Genomic DNA, 25,147 nt, shown 5'->3' with positions numbered 1-25,147 from the left:
CCTCAGTGCCAGATACGACAGCACACCTTCAATAGTCTGGTCCATGTTTTAGGTCAGTGCTGTTTTTGTCGACTGAAGGCGGACCTACACAATATTAGGAGGGTGGTAATAATGGTGCGTTCCCATAGATTCTGGACTGGGTTAAGATCTGGGTATCGGTTCTTAGACCACTTTTGGTCGATTTTAGCTACTGCAGAAGAGGTTCACTTTTGGATCTTGTCAAAGCCACTCAGATCATTACATTGCATAAATTGCCTACTGCCCTGCTTCCAACACATCAACTGAGGGCTAAATGTTCACTTGCTGTCTAATGACATGTACCAGTGTAATAAAATAATCAGCGTTATTACCACTTCTCCTGTCAGTGGTCATAATGTTATGGCTGATCAGTGTATGCAGCAGCTCTATGATCGTCTAAGAAATGGCTGGAATGCGGCTATTTTTAAATATGTCTACTTTTTCTACACATCAGGACTACAAACCTCTGGAGGGAAGAGGCTGAAATTCTCTGTGCAAAGGCCTGGGGTCCTCATTTGAAAGTGAAATGAGTCTCTGCAGTTACTGGCTGGTGTTGCTGGGTTAAACGGTGACTCATCAATCAGCTCCGATCATTCAACTATTGTATTGCCTGAGTTTCTGTCCTTTAAAGATAGGCTTGTGCACCATGACACTGAACTAACAGGCGTAATTAACTCCAAAAGCGCGCCACAATAAGAGCATCATCGTTTTGTCGGCATGGAAATGGGACAGTTTTTTGTAAACAAAACAAGTGACATGACTCACAGTTTGCTTCAAATTCAACCGTGCGTCACTAATTTTCCAAATATATTTTTAAGACTGCACACATCCAATCACCCGACCTTTAAAGGACAAAACAAATCATCCAAAACTAAGATGATAAGTTTAGTTCTAACTGATGGTGGGTAGGTCAGAACTTTATTTTATTCTCTGCAGTGTCTTTGTGAAAACAGACGGATTCTGTTTTTGGACAGACTCCAGCCCCTAGAAAGCATCAGAACCGTCATTTGATGTGACACAATGATTGACAGGCCTCTTGATTCAGGATTGAGCAGCTTACAGTGTCTGACAGCCAGGCGTGAATTTAGAACAGAAACGCACCAACAAAACAGGCAGTTTTGTGTATATTTGCTACTCCTAAGTTTCATTTTCTGCATTTTAAGTAAAAATAATTGCTTACTTACTGAAGTCTAACCAGTCTGACAAAATATTATAAAAATTTACGAGTATCTGTGTTCAGTATTCAAGCTGATTTTTACCATTTTGGATGGTCACAGCTCAGACAGGACACCAGAGTGAATAGTGAACTCCCCAGACTTAACTATTTTTTAATTTTCGAATGCTAGCGTTGTGTTTATTATTGATTCTGTTGTGTGTGACACTGTGGAATAATCTAAGTAAGCGCAACAGAGATGAAATCCCTGAACAGAGCCTCAGATTCACAATGTTTTAATGAATGAACAAAATATGAACGGAGGAAACAATTTTGCTAACACACGAGGAGGCTGAAAAGTGAAAGAGATGATTGCAGTAGATGTAGTGTAGAGGGAATGATGTGGTGAGCACAGAGGAGGACACATTAATGCTATAAACAAACAAAAACCAGAACTTTAATATGATGCATCCACTATCCTTTGCTTATTATCTGGTCATGTCGTCGTTTTAATTACAAGAGTTTATGACCACAAATGTAGTTTTGGTATAAACGCTAAAATCTAAACAATCTGAGTGAATGCTTGTTCCAAAAAAGAAAAAAAAAAGTCCCTGAAGATGTTCCTGAGACATAATGCTCATGAGAATGGACAGAGATGAGGCCACAGTGACACTGACCTTTGACCCCTGACTACAAAAATCATATGAGTTCATCTTTGAGTCCAAGTAAATATTTGTGCCCATCTCTGCAAAATTCCATGAAACTGGTTTGGAAATAAAATACTTTAAACAGAACAGAACACAACAGAACAGAACAGAATAGAATAGAATAGAATAGAATAAGGTTTATTGTTGTTGCAAAACTACGGTGGCCGAGAAGGGCAAAACACAGAGGCAAATCGCAAAGCGCACAAGAAAAAAAACAAAACATGCAAACAAGAAAAAGGTCTTACTGGAAAAGGTAGGTACCTATCGGGATGCTGACTGGATAGTCTTTCTGAAAGAAAGAGGGACAGGGCTTCTGTCCAATCAGCATCCAGATCCTGGTCACAGCTTTTCCAGTAGGATTTTTTTTTCTTGTTTGCATGTTTTTCTTTTTCTTGTGTGTATTCCTCTTTTTCTTATGCGTTTTGCAATTAATCGTTGTGTTTTCTGATTTGTCATTGTGTTTAGTAAATTGTTGTTGTGTTTTGTGATTTGTCGTTGTGTTTGCCCTTCTCGGCCACCGTACAAAACAGTAGTTCAGTGCAATGAAAAGTTGCTAAGGAGACTGACCAGCCCACAGACGGGTACACGTTCATTTACAACAGGGCTGTCAAACTCATTTTGGTTCAGTTCCATATTTAGCCCAATTTGATCTGCAGTGGGCCAGACCAGTAAAATAATGACTTAATAACCTGTAAATAATAACAAATCCAAGTTTTTCTTTTTGTTTTAGTACAAAAAAACCCCAATTAAATTATGAAAATATTTACATTTTACAAAAAAGATGTGAATAACCTGAAAAAACAGAAATTTCATTGGAAAAATTTGTGCAATTTTAACAATATTATGCCTCGACTTATTATTTATACATGTGCATTTACACAAAATGTTCCATAAACATTTGGTAACAAGCAGAATATTGTTAAAATTTTGGAGTTTGGAACTAAAATTTGAACAACTTCTACAATATTCCATCTGTTATTATTATTAACCCAACTCCAGATCACAGTGGATCCATAAATGCACCAAACATTTAGGAACAGGCAGAATATTGTTCAAATTGCACATTTCGGGTTGTTCATCTTTGTTTATATTTATCTATTTATTAGCATTTTATTGTGAAAAAACAGTTTTGTAAATGTAAATATTTTCACAGTGTAATCTTATTTTTTTCACGTAAATTTTTTCCACATAATTTTTCACAAAGAAAATTTGTTGTTGTCATTATTTATGGTTTATTGTGTTGTTATTTTTACTGTAAATCTCATTGGTCTGTATGTGGAACCTGAACCAAAAGGATTTGGACAACCTGGACTGTTCAGGTTCATTTTTGCACGTTCATCCTGCAGGGCCGCAATGGAACCTTTGGTGGGGGGGCCAAATTTGGCCCCTGGGACGCAAGTTTGACACCTGTGATTTAGATAATATTCATATAGCCTTAGCAATTAGCATTAGCACATAATACACATTAGAAGGAGTGAGCTGCTACCGCAGGTGCTCGGGGACCAGCTCTAGATGTTCATCAGCACTGTGGTCAAGGGCACTGACAGGACACCTGACCTTCTAACTGTGTGCTGCAGAAGTGCTAACCACTATGCCGCTGCGCTGCCAAGACAAGACAGCTTGAAAAGTCAACTAAACTGACATCTCAGACTCACCAGATTCCTCAAAGTCCTGGTTGGCCTGCTTCCAGGCCTCTTCGATGCGCATCAGGTTGGTTTCTAAAGTGTCCAGGTCATAGTGCGGGCAGTTACACTGGGGGAAGTCCACGCTGCACTCACACCAGCAATCACTGTTCTGGCAAACGAAGTGGCCCTCAGATTTACAGCCGATGTAGTTTAGAGCCGCCTGAATGAAGCGGCTCTTCAAGTGGCTGGGTAGGATGACCTGCAGCCCTGGAGGAAACGAAGGCCTTAAATATATATCAAAGTGTAAGGTGTGTGCATAAACAATGGTACAAACCAAAACAATGAATACATCCTGATAAATTATGTGTGCTGTAGATCTGCATTCATATATATGGGTTTTACTGTGTGCTTTTTTAAACTTTATATACAGTTATATACGGAAGAGGATTAGGGCCACTGGAAAAAAAAAAAAAAGGTCCAATATCTATATTTTTTATTATTATTCTGAGAAAAAAGTCAGAATTCTGACTTTAATCTTGGAATTCTGACTTTTTTTCTTAGAAATCTGACTCTTAAATATTTTTTAAATTATTGTTCTGAGAGTAAAGTTGGAATTCTGAGGGAAAAAAAAGTCTGAATTCTGACTTTTTTTCAGAATTCTAACTTTCAATCTCAGAATTCTGACTTTAATCTCAGAATAATAATTAAAACATAAATTGGACCTTAATTTTTTTCTTTTTCCCAGTGGCCCTAATCCTCTTCTATAATTACACCTACATTGTTATACCTATAATTATACCTATTTGTTCTAAAAACAGGTAGGAATAGCTTTAAACAAGTTGCATGTTTATGATATGAGGCCAGTGTTCATATTTCTATGACAAAAACAAAAACAAAAACATAAGAACCTGTGAAGCTGAATGCATTTATTTGATCTTGCATAAAAATATACAACTTGTCTATATTTTCAATAACTGCAGAAACCAATGTTGGGACTCATATATTTTCAGAATACCTATTTATTAAAATGATAATCAAGATTATTAGATTAACATGATATAGTGATGCAGACATAACAATAAGCAATGTTTATTTATGTACAAATTCACTCTTATTTCACTCTTAATTTGTCTGCTGTGGTTGCTGGTCACTGCACTAGAGGATCCAGTGTGTATTAATGCACAGGATGTTGTGTATTTTCATCCAGTTAACATATCGTAATCACAACAAAATGAGGTGACGTCAGCTGCTGCTTATCACACATTAACCTCTTTGGATATTAACTTTCAAAATATAAGGTCTAAAAATTAACACTGATTGACTGATGTTACATTTCATATCTATTTAATTCACATCATATTTGGAGACGTGCTGTATATTTACATTGTGATAGTTAATATTAAGGAAAATGTCACACAAGTAACATTGATAAAACAAGGTAAGTTAACATGGTTTTTAACTTAAACATCACTGTAACTGTTTGGTACAAAATATACACACAAGTGAAGAATATACGTACCGGCCTAGGGGATTTTAAGTATTTTATTTTTGAATTCTAACACACAGTATATTTTAATCCACAGATGAAAATGTCAACAAGAAAAACCCACTCTATTCATTTTTATCTTTATGGCATTTGTTGACATTAAGAAAAATATTAAATAATTGCAAATATTTCTTCAAGAGAAAACAGTGTATTGAATATTTGTCAAATCTTAGTCACCCCGCTCAGTTTTTACAGTTTATTATTATATCATTAATGGTTATTCCTTTAAAAATATGATGGTTTATTGTTGGGTGGGTGGGTGTTACCTTGTAGCTGGACCTTGTTTTCTGGACTGTGAACCAGTACGGAGCTGACTGTGTCCAGATTGTCATAGTTACTGCATCCGAGCGGCCCAGTTCTGGTCTCAGTCACCTGTAAGGATATTAATAAACATAAGTGAGGATTTTGTCTTTTCTGTGTTTTATTATGCATGTGTGGTGCAGTCTTTGCTCAGAAAAAACACAGTACGCTGCTTGTATTTTGTAATGATTCCTTCTCCCCATCAGTGAACAAACTCCAGAGTCTTGAGCCCCTTTGACATGATGTGTACATACTGACTCATTCTGCGGGTGAGCAAAAAAATAAATAAAAATTAAGGTCAAGAGAACATTAAAAGCCTCATCAAACGCATTTTATGCCTCAAATGAATTTCAAATGCACTGAGTCACTGTGAAGTAACACTGAAAAGATCTTCAATTACATAGCTTTCTCCACTCAGACAGAATAATTTGTTCTGATCCGTAAGAAGGAATCAACTTCCACCGACTGAGAAATTTCAAACTGATGCACTTCTCCGCTAACATCATTTCTAAGAGTAATTAATCTCGGTGTTAAAGTTGGAAATGCTGAAACACATAACTTACAGCACATTAGCATATGTTTATGCTGTTTCTTCCTGGCCCATGCGATGTTAATGAATGGCCATATATCGCAGGTGCTGCTTTACATCTGGTAAAATATAGCGTTCATCTCCCTCTTCCGCTTCCTCTTGCTCAGATCCCCAGTCAGCCTCGGCTCCACACAAGCTACCAAGTGGGAAATGAATGGGAGTCGGGCTAGCTGGAAATTAATGGAATGAAATCTCTAATCCATCAAGCTGATGCATAACCATAGGAACACATTCTCAGTTCGGGAGGAGGAGGGGGGGCACTTGTCTTCATCAGTGGCTACTCACTTTAGCATCTACGTTTGCCCCTCAGGCTGATTAATGCGTACACTCTAATAGCCACTTCAGATAGGAAAATGGATGATTAGTGTTTTAAAGTGCATAACTGCAGCTCTATTGTGCTTCTTTACTCTCTTCTTTAAAGCTACTGAGGAGTCCATTTACTCAAGTACTGTTCTGAGAAAAGATCTTTCTTACTTGAGTATTTTCATTTTATGCACTTTTATACTTCTACTCCACTTCAGCTCTACTGCATTTGTTTGACAGCTTTAGTCAGACTACAAGTTTGCATCCCCTTCCTGTGCAGGGTAAACCACATGTCTGCAAATGTGCTCATTTTTTTTAAAAGGTTGTTATAACGGCTAAAATGTGCTTAGAGGTCTTATTTGTGTCTTTGTGCATAAGAAATCAATCTCAGTGAATCCCCAAAGAAACTTTGTGTTGGTAAATGCAAGTTCTGCAAATGTACAGGATTTCAGTTCTGTTCAACATGTTGATGCTCATATGAACTATGTTTTCAGCTCAAAAATGTCCAATTTCAGCACAATTAATGCTATATTTTCATGTCACAAATGGCCAAGTTATATTTGAACTGAATTTACCTGAAAAACAAATATTCCATTCTTTTAGATTCCCCAGTTTTTCTTCCCAGATTCTCTCCTACATATCACATGTTTTATTTTTACAGGTTCAATATGGAGTAGGGCGACACGGTGGTGCAGTGGTTAGCACTCGTGCCTCACAGCAAGAAGGTCCTGGGTTCGATTCCAACACCAGTTGACAGGGGGTGGGACCTTTCTGTGTGGAGTTTGCATGTTCTCCCTGTGTCTATGTGGGTTCTCTCCGGGTACTCCGGCTTCCTCCCACCATCCAAAGACATGCACTAATAGGTTAATTGGTTAATCTAAATTGCCCATAGGTGTGAATGTGAGAGTGATTGTTTGTCTCTATATGTTCAGCCCTGCAATGAAATGGCGACTTGTCCAGGGTGTACCCCGCCTTCGCCCCTATGTAGCTGGGATAGGCTCCAAGTGACCCCCGTGACCCTAGTGAGGATAAAGTGGGGTCAGAAAATGAATGAATGAATCTGGAGTATGGTGCTGATCCATCCTGCTTATGTTACGCCAATACATACATGAAGAATGGCACACAGCACTGTTTAAATCAACAGTTTTCTAATAAGCATTTTTATAAAGAAATAACAATTCTATATTGTTCTTTCCTCTTTAGTCTGATGATAAACTATCCAATAAATAATTCTGATCCTAGTTTTTGCACAGGGATCATTAGTGTAAACGCTGACATGGCTGCAGAGCATCAGTATGATGGGATCCACAACAACCATGTCACATCCGTCCACTGACACATTTAGTGTTTTTGTGTCAGCTGGTATTGTTTTAGATCCACAATACTAACATTTATGAAGAAGAGCAGAATTAACAATAGCAAGTCTATAAGTTTATTCCTAATAAAGAGACTGGTACTGACCAGAGCATCATGGGTAATGTCACGTCCGTCCACCAGCAAAAGTTTTCACATACACGTGCTATTCCAAATCCAATATTTATGAAAATAGAGCTTCCACTGTCAAAGAATATCAGTAGTCTGTGCACAAATGGATTAGCATTATTTCCACACACTTCTATGCATTTATGACAACTTTTTTTCTGACAAAAATGGACACTCATTTGACCCCCTAAGGAAATTTTAGCTGACTTTTATACTTCTGCTCCGCTTCAGCTCTACTGCATTTGTTCGACAGCTTTAGTCAGACTACCAGTTTGCATCCCCTTCCTGTGCAGGGAAAACCAGATGTCTGCAAATGTGCTCATTTTTAAAGGTTGTTATAAACTGAAGGATTAAATGTAGATTCATGGATTGAGAACATTCTGCTGCTTTTCAATTAAATCTTTAAAACTCTTGGATTTGCTAGAACACGCTGAAGGCTGGTCTGTTTTTCTGAATTCATAAAAAGTTGAGTTTTTAGTGATGTATGGTTCTCACCAGTGTTGTGTAAGTTACTTCCAAACTGCAATACATTACAGATTACTTGTCATAGTGATTTAAAAGTAATTCCTTATCTTACAAAATCACTGTCTAAGATGCGTAAGAAAGCGTTATATAACTCCTGTATTACTTGTGAGTTACCAACACAAGGACCAACCAGGAGTAATGTGCAATACCAATGATTTTCCTCTGGGATGGAATCCAGTTAAGCCTGATGTCACAGTGTCATTAAAGTCATTTCCAGGTCCAACTGTGCCTGTTTGCTCACTTATAATCAGTGTTGTGCAAGTCACTTCCAAACTGCAATTCATTACAGATTACTTGTTACTGTTATTTAAAAGTAATTCCTTACCTTACTATATCACCTTCTCAGATGCATTAGAATGCGTTACATGACTTCTGTATTACTTCTGAGTTACATACAGACTTTCCTCATAAATGGCAGTAGAACCCAACACCCCCAATACAAGACACAGGAGAGCCTTGGGACGCAGACATTTGTGCCCCGCAGTACATGTGGACGGACAGCTCAGTAAGTAACACTGGTCTATAACACAGGTGTCAAACATGCGGCCCAGGGGCCAAACCCGGCCCGCCAAAGGTTCCAATCCGGCCCGTGAGATGAATTTGCAAAGTGCAAGTTAGGGCGTCAAACTCACAAATAATATCATAATAACTTAAAAATTATGACAGCGCCATTTTTTCTCTTTGATTTAGAGCAAATAACATTAAATTATGAAAATGTTTACATTAACAAACTATCCTTTAACATGTGAATAACTTGAACAAATATGAACAACATGAAATGTCTGAAGAAAATTAAGTGCAATTTTAACAATATTCTGCCTGTTACTAAATGTTATATGTCTTTGTAGATCTGATCTGTAATGCATATGTATAAATGATAAGTCGAGGCATAATATTGATAAAATTTTACTTATATTTCTTAACAAATTCTGTTTTTTTTTTTTTTCAGGTTATTCACATCCTTTTGTTTGGATAGTTTTTAAATGCAAATATTGGCATAATTGAATGTTATTTTTTGCAGTAAAACAATTTGGAGTTGTCATTATTTATTGGCTGTCATGCTATTATTGTACTGGTCCGGCCCACTGCAGATTAAATTGGGCTGAATGTGGCCCCCGGAAAAAAATGAGTTTGACACCCCTGGTCTATAATGTTTGAATCCCAGCAGGAATGCTTGCATTTTTTAAAGCATTTTACATGTTCAAACAGGGGGTGTAGCACCGAGGATGCAGGTAGATAAATCCGCAGTTGATAAAGAATTCTACCAAGCCGTAGAAACGTTAGCTTCCCTTGTCATTGCTGATCACAGGAATCATGCTAACTACCTTCTTAAAGCAGGGTTAAGGTTAGTAATGCGCATATGTCCATGTGACCAATGGACTGTCTTCTACCGTCTTCACCCATTGGCTGAACACCAACAGGAAATAGAACTAATCTGATTCCTTAAGGTCTTACGGTCTTGCTGTTTTTTTTTTTTTTTTTATATGAGCAATCAAATTATGGGCGAGAATTGTGTTGTCATGCAAGCGCTATTGAACATGTACCAAGTAAAATATTACTGAAAACTGATTAGTAATGCCTTACACTACTGCGTTACAGCAAAAAGTCATGTGTTGCAGTAATCTGAAATGCTTTACTTTGTAATGCGTTACTCCCAACTAGGGATGTAACGATATGAAAATTTCATATCAGGGTTATTGTGACCAAAATTATCACAGTTATCATTATTATCGCGGTATTGTTGAAACTGTGCTCAAAATGTTCAAAAAGTACTAATACACACACTGAAATAATTTAACCAAGTTGTATTTTGAAAAAAAAAAACAAACAAAAACAACAACAACAACAAAACCCAATAGAATAATTGGCACAATGCACTTTCTCTTGGCAAAAACTTTCAAATATTAACCCTTAGTGGTCTGAGTCTATTTTGTCTGTTTTTCAGTCCTTTTGATTTTGCCTTTATATACTATATAAACAAATGTTTACTATACCTGTGTTTGGGATCTGTTTTTTCAGCACAACTTCCTTTATATAATCTGTCTATTATTTTTTCACTTTAACCTACTATAAAAATACAAAAGGACAGAAAACACACAAAAAATATAAAGTCCAATTTGGAAAAATGTATATAATTTATTGCATAAATAACACACAGATGCTTAACGAATCTTTTCAAAGACTTTAAAAGTGAATTTTGGTTCCAAATATTAGGTATAGAAAATTAAAATTGTAATAAATGAAAACTATGCTCAAATATTTGACATAAAAGCAGATCTTTACATAGGCATTTCTCCAGAAAAGTGCGGTATTCAAACAGTTACCATGATAATTAGAATTTAAATGGTAATACTAACCATCTGCAATTTTACCGCAGTTTATCGTTAAACCAGTAATCGTTACATCCCTACTCCCAACACTTGTTCTCACAAATAAATAATCTAATAGGTGGAAGGTGGAGTCACCAGCCTGCACATTGTGCCAAGAAACAGGGACCACAGAGCATCTCCTGAGCTGTTGTTTAACATCCCTGGGCATGGACAGCTACCTCTGGTGTCTTGAAAACAAGAATAAAAACTATGTGCAGTGAAATTGGACACTGCAAGTATTTCCACCTAAAGAAAAACACCATGGTGTTCGTCAGGGCCAGGGTGAAACCACCAGCTACTGCCAAGACCACCTCCTCTGACCTGTTTACAACAGTATAAGACTGGGAGCTGAAAGTTGACCTGCGGAAACAACTGAAGTTCCAAGAAGAGGTAGCCAGTACGACGCTAAGGCCAGGTGGTTCTGGTTCTGATCTCAGCAACCTCCAAGTAGGTCAGCCTCCTGGAGCTTACTGTCAAACTGCGGAGGCCAACAAAAGGAAGCGGACCAAATACGCTGCATCAATACAAGACTGGGAGCTGAAAGTTGACTCGGAGAAAGAACTGAAACTCCCAGAAGAGTTATCTGGTCCAACACTCGAGGACCCCAGGTCACATTACTGAAGATGCGTCCAGGTTGCATTACTAGTTGGTGTAGAATATGTTGTACTGCTGTAGATTGTGAAGCTAACCTTAAATATGTACAACAGTAAAATGTAGTATCCACACTGTAAAAAAAATCCTGTTGTTTTTACGGAAAAAAACTGGCAGCTGTGGTTTCCAGAACAATACTGTAAAAAACACATCCAACTGTAAACATATTTATGGAGTAACATGTAGATTTAGCATTCTAAACATGTAGATTTAACATTTTAAACATGTAGATTTAACAGTTTAAACATGTAAATTGAACAGTTTAAACACGTAGATTTAACATTGGATTTAAATGGTAAATGTTCTGCACTTCTTTAGCTCATTTTCTCCTCCTTCATGGTGTCCACAGCTCTTTCCAAATCCACCAGGTCCAACTGGGACCAGTTTAGGGTTCAGTGTCTTCCATGGACACTTGGACATATGGACAGTCAGAGCCAGGATTGGAACCACCAACCCTTTGGTTACTGGACGAGCCGCTCTACCAACTCTACCAACCCATTCATTTACTAATTTAAAATGTTACATTGTAAATGTTCACTTTTTTAAAAATAACTTTTTTATTAAAAAAAATAAAATAAAATAAAGCAAATATGCTGTTATTTCAACATTATGGTCTTGCGATTTAAACGGCACCACATTGTTTTTCAGTTTACAGTTTTATTTTCTAAAAACAATAGAAATCCATCATTTCTTCATCCAAATCTGGTTTTGTTCACAAACTCTTCCTGTAAAAACTACAGCTATATTTGATTTAATCGTTAACACAAAAATCTTTTCAAATAAATAACTTTGCATTGTATTGTCACTTACAGTTTTTTATGTTGCAATTTTACAAGTTTTTGGTGTTAATTCTACTGTCATTTTTTACAGTGTACATTCATGCAGCACTAAAATGAATCATGACGATCATAATACAGCAAAACACAAACAGCCACCATTTCACTTTTTTTGAGAAGAAATGTTCTGAGTGTTTTGACTTAAAAGCATCTAACACTTCTGACCTGTGTTTGTAAAATTACTGTTCAGAATTCGCCTATTCTCCACTCAGTGAATGAAAGAGGGAAAACAGCGATTGAATGAGCGAAAGACTGAATAGGGAGAGTGAATGGCATCACAAGAAAAAAAGTTCTGAAATAGAAAAATAAAATGTGACTTCCTGATTTTCTGGCACAGCAGTAATATATTAAACTCACAAAAAGTTCATGTACATATTTGAAAAACTGTGAAAATGTTTTCGAGGCAAATGCAGGTGATGCACAAGCTTCCTCAGTTTTGTTTTGTGTGTTGCTAACAGGTTTGTTTAAGGTGACAGGCTGAAAGGAGTGTGTTCATTTGTGCTTTGCCCACAGTTTTGTCTGTCAGGCAGAATTGTGCGGTAAGTGAAAAGAGCTGACAAAGAAAGGAGTGCGAACTGAAGCCGTTCACTGTTTTTATAATGTTCAGCCCATGCACGCTGATGCTACTGTTGACTGGAGATGCAAACTCACTGGCTGCATGTCATTCATTCATTCATTCATTTGTGCATCAGTGAAGGGAGGGTGCACATCAGACATATCGATAGTTCATCCTATGGCTTCTATAAAGACAAAGTCATTTGTTCTCCCATTCACATCTATGATAAATTTAGGGTGACCAGTTAACCTTTTGAGGTGTATGTCTTTGGACTAGAAGAAAAACAGAAGACCCAAAAGTACACCTCAGTGTGTTTAAACTGCACTACAAAGCTGACCTTTGACCCTAAGTCAACACCCAGAAAATTCCCAAACAGCAACAAAACAAGAAGAAGAAAAAAAAAAACCCAGAAGATACAGAGACGACTGGGTCTGTGCAGGTAAATACAACACCATGCAGTGACACAGGGTCAGAGGTCATGATTTGCAGGGATTACTATTGTCTATTTAGAGTATATATTGGCTAAAATGTGCTTAGAGGTCTTAGTTCTGTCTTTGTGCATAAGAAATCAATCTCAGTGAATCCAAAGGAACTTTGTGTTGGTAAATGACAGTTGTTCAAATGTACAGGATTTCAGTTCTGTTCAACATGTTGATGCTCATATGAACTATGTTTTCAGCTCAAAAATGTCCAATTTCATCACAATTAATGCTATATTTTCATGTCACAAATGGCCGAGTTCTATTTGAACTGAATTTACCTGAAAAACAAATATTCTATTCTTTTAGATTCCCCAGTTTTTCTTCCCAGATTCTCTCCTACATATCACGTTTTATTTGTACAGGTTCAATCTGGAGTATGGTGCTGATCCATCCTGCTTATGTTACACCAATACATACATGAAGAATGGCACACAGCACTGTTTAAATCAACAGTTTTAGAATAAGAAGCATTTTTATAAAGAAATAACAATTCTATATTGTTCTTTCCTCTTTAGTCTGATGATAAACTGTACAATAAATAATTGTGATCCTAGTTTTTGCACAGGGATCATTAGTGTAAACGCTGACATGGCTGCAGAGCATCAGTATGATGGGGTCCACAACAACCATGTCACATCCGTCCACTGACACATTTAGTGTTTTTGTGTCAGCTGGGATTGTTTTAGATCCACAATACAAACATTTATGAAGAAGAGGAGAATTAGCAATAGTAAGTCTATAAGTTTATTCCTAATAAAGTACTGGTACTGACCAGAGCATCATGGGTAATGTCACGTCCGTCCACCAGCAAAAGTTTTCACATACACGTGCTATTCCAAGTCCAATATTTATGAAAATAGAGCTTCCACTGTCAAAGAATATCAGTAGTCTGTGCACAAATGGATTAGCATTATTTACACACACTTCTATGCATTTATGACAACTTTTTTTTTTTTTTTTTTTGACAAAAACAGCCACTCATTTGACCCCCTACGGAAATTTTAGCTGATATAGTTTTTTTTTGTTTTGTTATTAAATGTTAGATATTTTACTTTAATATTTCACCAGTGACCCTTTAATTTATTTTCCACTGTTAATATCAGTCATGGTGGCTTGCAAAAATGCATTCCACCATTAAAACTTCTGAGCTGAGTCAAAGACAACATGCATTCCCAGCTGATCCTGACACTTTTCTGAAGTAAGAAGCTTTAGTCTGATGGAAAAAAAAATCAGGGGAGACAGTTTCGACAGTCTTGCAGCACCCCTGGAGCTATTACAGGTGAATTTCTCCGTGTCAGGCCAATTCTCCAAATAAGCATTTGTTCTTAATCCTACCTGATTAAATAAGTTATGGAAATAAATTCCCTGAGCAGGTATTAAAGGATTTGTTAGTGCTTGTTATCTGTAGGCTGAGCTACTGAGGTGTCAGGAATTAAAAATCAGCTCTACTTGCTGACTGTAAACACTGTTTAATTTGAAGATTTACTTGCATTTTGCCATTTTATGCACGTATTTAAAATACTGCTTATATGTTAATTAGCATCAGTGATGGAGTTTAAGTATAACATCCACAACCGTTAACTAACAATCTGTCAAATATTTGTTTTTCTGCCTTTGTGAAGTGTGTGGTTACCTGCAGACAAGTGGCTGTTGTGTTATAAGTGTAACCACAACCAAAAATGTACATCATAGCAGCAAACTAATCGATTTACCATAACATACTTCTCGTGAAAAGTTAGTGAACTTTAGTTAAACTTGTCAACTAACTTGTACAAAATTGGTAAAGTTTTAAAAAGATAAATTATATTTTGATCCATTTTGTAGCTAACACTTCAACATTTGTAATCATGACATGAATGGGCAATCACTGAACACAAACCTTTCCCAAGACCCCTCTTGCCCTACAGTATCATTAAACCACAAATTATAACCCTATGAATTGTGTTTTCCTTCTTTATATCAGTCGGTGCCAGTCATTTGGTTTTTATTTTTTAATCTAACTGACTCTTAGCCTGGGGCTTATTAAAGAAAGAGAAAAACAATTCCAGCCCTCGACCCTTTTTATGGCTCTGCTCCAAAATTTAAGTGGTTGGTCACTGGCCTATGTCCTACCCTTCCACTAAGTTTCATAAAAACAGGGCAGTTTTTGTGTATTTCTGCTGACAGAGGTAAACCGGATTGATCACATAACCTCCTGGGAAAGGTAATGAAAAACGTATGTTAACTTGCTGTTAAAGCTACAGTAGGCAGAAATGAAGGGAGGAAACACTCCATCCTCCTGCAGTGGTAAGCAAAGACTGGATATACAGATAGACTACGGACATCAGAACATTATTTTTGTGCATTCCCAATAAAAAAAAACAACTAACATCTGCCTCTTTCAGATAGTAAAAGTACTTTTAGAATGCTTGAAATAACCGTTATCAATTAAAAAAAAAAAAACAAACTACATGTATGAACTGCAATATCACAATACTGCTTTTGTAGTATACAAACAACAGAGCAAAATACCCATGTGAATATATAAATAAAAGAGCATGATAAACAAAAAAGAAAAACAAAAAAGAAAAATGAATCTCAGCCATGTCTGCATTTGAATAAATACTTAAAAATATCAATACAGTACTTTTTAATATCGATATTGTATCATGAAGTGAAATATCGCAATATATTGCGGAACTAGGGGTGGGAATCGAGAACCGGTTCTTTTTTGAGAACTGGATCCCAGTAGCTCAATTCCTTGGAATTGTTTGCCTGCCTGCTTAACAATTCTGCTTATCGATTCCACCTTAGTTGAGCATGTGCGATGACGTCAAGCGTATGCTGCATTGTTTTGGTCAGAATGTAGACAACATGGTGTTGAGGCAGAAACGGTCTAAAAAGACGACACCAGATCCAAACAGACAACACCAGGTCCAGTTGAACACTGTCAAAGCTTCCATTTCTTCTAAAATCTGTTCAAACATTTGTCCACATGTGATTCATTTACAGGAATGTCACGTATTTGATTCTCTACTTAGTGGCACTTGTGAATGTCGCGGCAGAATGAACACCGGGCCCAGTTCTGGTTCCGGTGCAGGCAACAAACGTCGTACCCCCTCAAATACAAGTTTCCGAAGGTAGGAGAAAGGAAATGAGGTGCACAACAACGGGAGACGAACAGAGTCGAACCGGTTCCTCGTAGTAGAAATGTGACAATAGAGGAATTAATAAAGAGTCTTTAGTTTCACTTTCACTGTACGCCCCCCCACCCCCTGAAACAGGCCCGGCATCATCTGTTCTTATTATTTGTACATACTCTATATGTTCTATTTTCTGTGCAGATGGAAATATAAAAGACAGTTCATGCAAACACACCCATGTGTACTCTTTTATTCCCTCACCCAATGAGAATTGATAAGGAATCGGATCGATAAGCAAAATCGATAATGGAATCGGAATCTTTAAATTCTTATTGATTCCCATCCCTATGTGGAACTGATATTTTCTTACAGCTCTGCTACCAAAGCCCATGACAGAAGGATGTAGTGACTCCAGTCGCCTTGGCACTGATGCACCCATCCATAAAAGAAAAATAATGACATGAAGAACCAAGAGCAAAACAGGAGAGTGCTGCTGAGAGAGGGTTGGCTATGGGAGACAAAAGCAGGATTTCTGTGACTGTATCCTGTGGGTTTGACATGTTGCATCATGTATGTTTTGAGCTCTGCTGTTGTCTCATGCAGTTTCTTTTGTCACATCTCCACCCATGATACCCCTCCCTCTTCTGAAATGTGATTCACATCATATGCCACCTTTCACTTCATTCAGATTTTTTTGTTTAATTTAAGATTTTTTTTTTTTTTTTGCTTAATTCAAGCGGGAAAAAAAAAAATCGCTTTTGCTTTTTTTGTGCTTAATTCAAGCAAACAAATCTGACAATGGAACAAGTGAAAATTATCTTGGTAAGGTTTCTTGAAATAAGATTTTCAAGGTTTATTGTCAAAAAATAAGTTCTTATATCTCACTGAAAAGTTACTCTGTAGGTAATTATGTCTTATTTTAAGTGTGATGAGATATTTTGACTAGAAATGAGAAAAATAAACTTTTTTTCAGATTTTTTTCAGTGTACCTTCATTACTGTTTTGTCGTCACTTACCCGTATGGCGGTGGAGGCGATCTGGAGGTGGTGTAGCCGGCGCAGGGTGCTCTCTCTGTCGGTGAAGTACGAAGCCGCTAACTGGTGGAGGGTTTCCAGCGTCACAGGACTTGTGGTGTTAAAGCTCCTGTTGCTGATGCTGCTTCCCTCCAACCCTGGGGCTGAAGACTCCTGGCTGAGCTTCCTCTTGTCCACAAATATCGTCAGAGATTCCTCCCCTGATGATAGAGGGAATAAGACCTTCATCTACACTATAATCACCTTTCATTTAGCATTGTTTTCAGATTTAACCCATGAAAACCCAAGCTTTCATGAACATTTAAATGAAATATAGGAAATTAAATATAGGAAAATACATGATTTACAGTGAAAAATGTAGATAGTATTTTAGTAAATGGAGATAAATTGCTTCAGAAAAGTTAAATAAATAGAAAATTCATTTGGGAACTGCCACAAAAGTAGCTCTGGGTCTTTATGGGTTAAAAAAACAAAACAGTGTAATAATGCTGTGGAAAAGTGATGGTTGTGATGAAGAAAGCATTAATTCTGCTTCCAGAATTTCTGGCATTTCTTTGAAACTCATTGACCAGTTTCCCTTGATTATTTTAATAATTTTATGACTCAAAATGGCATTTAAATGAGGCAAACTTCTACAGTGGAAAACAATTGCCATACTTTTAACATTCTATTTCCTAAAATACTTAGAATAATATAGAATAAACCAGAAAAATCTCATTAATTATTAGTAAGAAGGTTGTTTTTTTGTTTTGTTTTTTCCCAAGGTGACACATTTTTCTTTAGCAGCATCTGGTTCCACAAATGTTTGAGTGCAAATTTAGACTAGTCCTAGAGAAATTGTGATAAATTACTACTGCGAGTGAGGGTTATTACACAACAACAGCAAAGGCAGAGTGTTCGTACTGTCATCAGAACGGCCAAAAGTTCACTGAAAGCTCATTTATTTTTTTTCCAATAGCTGGAGGACCAGAAAAATATGGCCGGTGTCTGAGAATTTAAGGGATGAGTGCATTTTGAGTAGATGATGTATTTTAAAGTACGAATGTGGTGACAGAAGCAGTTCCTTACCCATTAATGCTATGAAATCATGGCAGCATTTAAAACACCTTCAATGGTCATTTTTCACTACACACTGTGGTAATGTCTAATTTCCCCTTTTAACGAAAACGTTGCCCACTGGCACTTCAGCTGGAGTGCCACTCACTGTGAAGAGTCGCACTTCCACTTCCACAGGAACACTAGAAATACACAAACACCTGACAACTTTAGGAGTAATGTAGTGTCAGTCAGAAGTTGGGTAAAATACGACGTGACTTTAACTGTTAAAATGCTGTAAAGTAGGTGTCAAACTCATTTTCGTTCAGGGGCCACGCACAGCACAATATGATCTCAAGTGGGCCAGTGAAATAAAAATAAAATAACTTATGTCATAATGAGAACTCCAGATTTCTCTCTTTGATTTAGTTTAACCCATAAAAACCCAAACAGCCACTGGTGACCAAAAGCATCTACTGATCTAAGACGTTCAATACATGTTAATCCACTAATTCTATCAATACATGTAAATAATTGGTGTAAAATACAGTTTGTCGTCTTTTCATAGTCATCAGATATGACCATATTTGGATGTTCAGAGGCTCCGTAGTTACCATGGAAACACCGTCATCTTCTCCAACATTGATTCACCAGTAAAACCCATGGAGTTGGATCAATGACAGTGGGTGGAGACACTTGAAAATATTTTGCTTAAGATGTGACTTTTCGCTGTTTCTGATATTATACAGATCAACTTTAATCTGAGCTTTAATGAACATCTACATGATCAGTAAATTAAATACAGGAAAATACCTGATTTTCACAGAAAAAACGCAAAATGAAGAGGAAAATATTGTAATAAATGGTGATCAAACACTTAAGAAATGTTAAATAGAGAGAAAAAATAATTTGGGCATTGCCACAAAAGCAGCACGGGGTCTTCATGGGTTAAAAAAGTACAATTAAATTATGACTTTATAGACTTTATTATGAATTATGGTTTGGAGGGCTAGGATTAGATAAGTTTATACTTCTTCCTACTCCTTTTTGTTCATTTCATTTTGAGGCTAAACATATTGCAGTTTTATCATCTAGTTTTGTTCTCATTCTCTTAATTATCATTTATTTGCATTTCTGTTTGTAATTGTCATTTACATGATCGAAATACAGATATCAATCAATTGATTGATCAAACAAAATCAATCAATTAATCAATCATGACAATGCTTACTTTTACAAACAATCATTTCACAAAAACACCTGAACAACAGTGAACAATCTGAAATTTCCTCAGACAAAGAAGTACAATTTAATAAATATTAACTCACAGATCACAGTGGATCTACAAATACTGAAAACATTAAGTAACAGACATAATATTGTTCAAATTTTACAGTTTGGAGTTGTCATTAGTTCTAGGTTATTTTGCTATTATTTTACCGGTCTGACCCACTTGAGATCAAATTGGTCTGTATGTGGCGCCTGAACTAAAATGACTTTGACATCATTGACTGTTAATATCTTCAGTGTAATTCTTGGATTTTGCAGATTCACCCAACGTTGTATGTTATAAGTTTGACACCTCAGCTGTAAAGGCAGAATCTATCCTTTAAAACAGTGTTTCCCAACCTTTTTGAGCCACGGCACATATTTTACATTTGAAAAATCCCAAGGGACACCACCAAACAAAAATGTCACAAAAAGTATATTTACTAAAATATAACGCAAATCTAGTCTCAATTTACTCAGTGTGAAACTTGGGCCTGTTTAGTTGAACATAAAGATGATATTCTTACAGGAATTGAAGAAAGACACATGAATCTTCCTTGACAGCTCTGAGTCTCTCTTTTTAGCTTACCGGCCGACAGGTTGTAAGCTATTGTCGTCATGCCGCGTCCGGCGTCGTCGTCATCGTCTGTCGTCCATTACAAAAATTTCAATCGTCTTCTTCTCCGAAACTACAATTCTGATTGACTTCAAACTTGGTATACAGCTTCTTTATGATGATGTCAGCAAAAGTTAGTGAAATTATTTGGATCTGGATCTGATTCTGGATTTGGTGCCACTTTGAAAAATGTCCCCATTATAACAGATAGGAAGTGGATGGATGCAGTAATTCAGTAAATATAAATGATATCCAGTGTAAATTTCTCCAGTCCAGCCCTGATGGGGAGATGACCAAAACATAATGTCCACATGCTGATCAGGATCTTCTTCTGGATCTAGGAACTTACGGAAAATTTAACATGGGCTCTTATGGGGAAAACATTTCAGTCGTCTTCTTCTCCCAAACTCCAGTTCTGATTGACTTCAAACTTGGTATACAGCTTCTGTATGATGATGTCAACACAAGGGATTGCAATTATTTCCATCCGGATCTGATTCTGGATTTGGTGTGACTTTGACAAATTTTCCCATTATAACAGATAGGAAGTGGATTGATCCAATAAATCAGTATCAATGATATCAAGTGTGAATTTGAATTTTTTACAGATCTGATTGGAATATGACCAAAACATGGGCTATTTCTGTAATAGAATAAATACACAGAACTGGGTGATAATAGATGGCATCTGGATACATTTCCCAAAGCTTTTAATTTGGCCGGTAAGATACAGGGCCATTGGTTCTATTTTTTTTGCGGGGGGGGGGGGGGGGGGGCACATTGGGGGTGAGTCTTTTGGAACAAGAAAGCTGAGAGATGTGCATTACTTACCCTTCAGACGGACCCCTGGATTGAGCTCTGTTGTATAATAGTGTTGGAAGGCAAATCTGCCCCCACCCCAACCTGATACCTGGGGTTCGTGGGTTACTCATTAATCCGCGGATCACTACTGAGGGGGGCTTTATCAAAAGAATTCACTGCATCAGGGCCGATACACTTTCACTTTTATTTTTCATGGGAAACAAGAGACTGTTGTTGTAGAGTGGATCACTGGTGCGTGTAGTCGTATGTATCTATATCACATTTACAGAACCAATCAGGTGAAATTACATCATTTTCCATGACACACCTGATGATTTCTCACGGCACACTTATGCACCACGGCACACTGGTTGGGAAACACTGCTTTAAAATAATGTATTTCTTCTGTGATCCTAAACGGATAGAGCCTGATACTAATATTATCCAAACTAAAGATATTTTTACACCTCAAAGTCTGAACCAAGGACTGTGTTTTTATTGCACTATATACACTTGGTGTTGTGTATTGCCTAATATCTTTGGATGTTCTGATATTATTGAAAATAATAGTAATAACAGTGAAACAGGAAGATCCCACACTAGTGTCCAGCACAGATTGAAGATGTCAGTAACTAATAATATTCCCTGACGTCCTGTTAACACCCATGTTTTGGCCAGTGTTTGGAATTCAAGTAGAGTTCACGTAAGGATAAGATGGCAAACAGTTGAGCTTCATTCTTGATTATGACTCCCGTTTATTATGTGTATTAAAAGGCTGGTCATTTTTCTGTTTATAGTGCAATTTTCAGAGTGGATCAATATGTCTTGCTGCCAAAATTTACATATGCTGCGTCCCTGATTATCACCGCGCAGATACACTCCCATTCTGTTGTGCTTTTCTGTTTTGCCAGTGACAGCCTTTTCTAACTGCTGTTAACTGGCCCGACTGATTAAATTTATTGATTCTATACATGAACCATACACCTCTTTTTGTTCAGCAGTTAAACCAGCTGTTTGTTCACACAGCGGTCTATTCCTTTAAATTTACTGCAACTTAAACATGAAAGTTTGAACATCTGCACCAAATATGGGAGATGTGAGAGGAACAAAAAAAGACAAACATGTTACTTATTAAAATTTCACACTCCGTCCACACTAGTGCAGATAGTTTCCTAAGCAGATATGTTCTTCTTCTGTTATAAAAAGAAAAAAAAAAAAACTTTCCACACATCTGGTACAAACCATTGTTTCTGTTGCTCTTTAAACTGCAGACACTGTGAATAACACTGGATGTAACAGATGCAGAGGCTTTAATCTGTCATGAAGGTGAAGAAGCAACAAGTTCACTTACAAACTTATGTTATTTTAAGTGTTGGTTAAAGTTGTGGAAGTGTATTTTTTATATGATGCAGATTTGTGCATAATGCCAGTCTGGTTGAGAAAAATATCAGGTTTTAGCTTACTGGCCGACAGGCCGTAAACTATTGTCGTCATGCGGCGTCTGTCGTCCGTTACAAAAATTTCAATCATCTTCTTCTCCAAAACTACAATTCTGATTGACATCAAACTTGGTATACAGCTTCTTTATGATGATGTCAACAAAAGTTAGTGAAATTATTTGGATCCGGATCTGATTCTGGATTTGGTGCCACTTTGAAAAATTTCCCCATTATAACAGATAGGAAGTGGATCGATGCAATAACTATAACAATAACAATAATAATAAATGATATCCAGTGTAAATTTCTCCAGTCCAGCCCTGATGGGGAGATGACCCAAACAAAATGTTCACATGCTGATCAGGATCTTCTTCTGGATCTGGAACTTACGGAAAACTTAACATGGGCTCTTATGGGGAAAAAATTTCAATCGTCTTTGTCTCCCAAACTCCAGTTCTGATTGACTTCAAACTTGGTATACAGCTTCTGTATGATGATGTCAGCACAAGGGATTGAAATTATTTTGATCTGGATCTGATTCTGGATTTGGTGCAACTTTGAAAAATTTTCCCATTATAACAGATAGGAAGTGGATTGATCCAATAAATCAGTAAGTATCAATGATATCAAGTGTGAATTTGAATTTTTTACAGATCTGATTGGAATATGACCAAAACATGGGCTATTTCTGTAATAGAATAAATACACAGAACTGGGTGATAATAAATGGCATCTGGATACATTTCCCAAAGCTTTTAATTTGGTCGGTAAGCTACAGGGCCATTGGTCCTATTTTTTTTTTTTTTTTTTTTAATATCTGCATTAGTGCAGATATAACAGATAAAACAGAGTGAGCTCATACCCTTAGATATTTAAGACTCCTTCTAAGTAGGTAATGACAATGCAATGATTCTTATTTTCAGGTAATAATAACCTAATGGATATGGATATTTTATTCCAACTTTGCAATTAGATCCTGAAAATCCCACACAATGATTTGATCTAATGACTTTTGTCAGGATCATCATATTAAATAATGAACCTATCATCAGCGTCATTAATCATCAGCATCATTACATGTTTAGGTCAGGTAGGTGTAGGAGCACTTATTAAAAATTATTAGTCAATTGCAGATTTTAATCACATACTTTGAACTAAATGCTGAAAACAACTAATGGTTCCTCTAACATGATTTTAGCAAAATGTAGCAAACAGCAAGTCTTCTTTATTGTTCTGACTGGTGATTTACTTGATATTAACCCTGTAACACCAAATGTATCATATTTGATACATGAGTTTTGAAGCCCTCTACATGATCAATGTGATATTTTTTTTGTGAAAAACCTGATGTATACAATTAGATGCATGCAATACACCGATAATCCACCAGGGGGGAGGAATATGTTCACTAGAAGCCTTTCCAGTGACACTACAACACTGTCATTAATGAGGACGGAGGAAGAACTTTGACAGTCTTGAAAAGGAATTACCAATTTGTTAGACATGTTTGTGTTCTATTATGTTTTTGTTAATTCAAAAATAAATTTTTTGAGCGCTGAGACCCGATGTATCAAATATGATATAATTAAAACTCACACATGGAAATTGATATTTGAATTTTTCTTTATTTTTTTTTTTGGGGGGGGGGGGGGGGGGGGTTGTTGTTCAGAAGGACCAATAAAGGCTCCAGTTTCGAGGAACTGGAATTTTCTGTCAGTGATTTAATGGTTCAGGTTTTACAGGGTTAAATGCTGTTTTAACCCTCTGGTATCCCGTCCAGCTAGGCACTTACTGAGCACCAAGTGTGCCTTTTTCACACACTTGTGGAATAATGTCAAAAAAATTTTCATACAGTTTGTTTTTAATTCTTTTACACTTTTTTCTATTTCATCAACTTGAGCCATAAATAAAAAATACCAAATACTCAATAATTGTCACATTTTTTAACCCTTTAAATGCTGTGTTTGTAATGTAAACAAACCATTTTTTTGATGCAAAAAACAAAAAAAAAATATTTTTTTCAATATACGACATAAAAAGTGGATCACATATTATTTGATTTTTGCAGCCTGATATATGTCAATGATTAACTCCAACATTGGTTAATTTGCATGATTATTTTTGGCACTAGGTCAAATGTACAATAATACTAGCATCTGTCACCAAGTGTACACACCTATAAATTAAACTATTAAATATTATATATTGATTTATTTTTCTGCTCTAATTTGATTTTATTTTTGTAAATCCAGGTCAACCCTAATCATACAGATCAAATGGAAGAAATAGTGAATTTTAGGCACACTTGGCAGACAGATGCTAGTCTTGTAATTTTCTTTTGTTTACAATGTGCACATTTTAGTTGGTGGCCAGAATTTTAAAGATCATGCAAAAATGAACAACTTTTGAATTCTAACCTTATTTAAATTGTGAAAAATAATATGAAGTTTTTTAACACGAAGTGCAAAGTGTGCCTAAAAGGCGCACCCGGATACTGGAGGGTTAAATATTTACTGATGCTTATTTAAAGCTATCCATTTAGAGATACACATTTCTTGTAGAGTGTACCAGCCTTGCATCAAATGAAGTCCAGTGTTTGTCAAGTTTGTCAGGGCTGTCAAAGGCTGTTGGTTTCTTTTCACGGAGCCCAAATTGCTGGAAACATCCCTGGGTTCAGGACCCAAAAACT

The 25,147-nt window shown here is 36.6% G+C and overlaps 1 protein-coding gene across 1 annotated transcript in view; it reads right to left on the bottom strand.

Annotated features, from left to right (window-relative positions):
* The window catches only part of LOC115437893 (BMP/retinoic acid-inducible neural-specific protein 3-like), a 74,629-nt gene that overhangs the window by 7,605 nt on the left and 41,877 nt on the right, over positions 1-25,147 (bottom strand). Inside the window, exons 4-6 of the mRNA XM_030161275.1 lie at positions 17,281-17,498; positions 5,316-5,421; positions 3,534-3,770 (exon numbers count right to left, since the gene is read on the bottom strand). Of these exons, the coding sequence (XP_030017135.1) occupies positions 3,534-3,770; positions 5,316-5,421; positions 17,281-17,498 (561 nt within the window). The remainder of the gene's footprint in view (positions 1-3,533; positions 3,771-5,315; positions 5,422-17,280; positions 17,499-25,147) is intronic.

Source organism: Sphaeramia orbicularis, chromosome 17 (genome assembly GCF_902148855.1).
Source record: "Sphaeramia orbicularis chromosome 17, fSphaOr1.1, whole genome shotgun sequence".
NCBI lineage: Eukaryota > Metazoa > Chordata > Actinopteri > Kurtiformes > Apogonidae > Sphaeramia > Sphaeramia orbicularis.
Note: the sequence above shows the minus strand (reverse complement) of the source record. Positions and strands in the feature narration are given on the sequence as shown.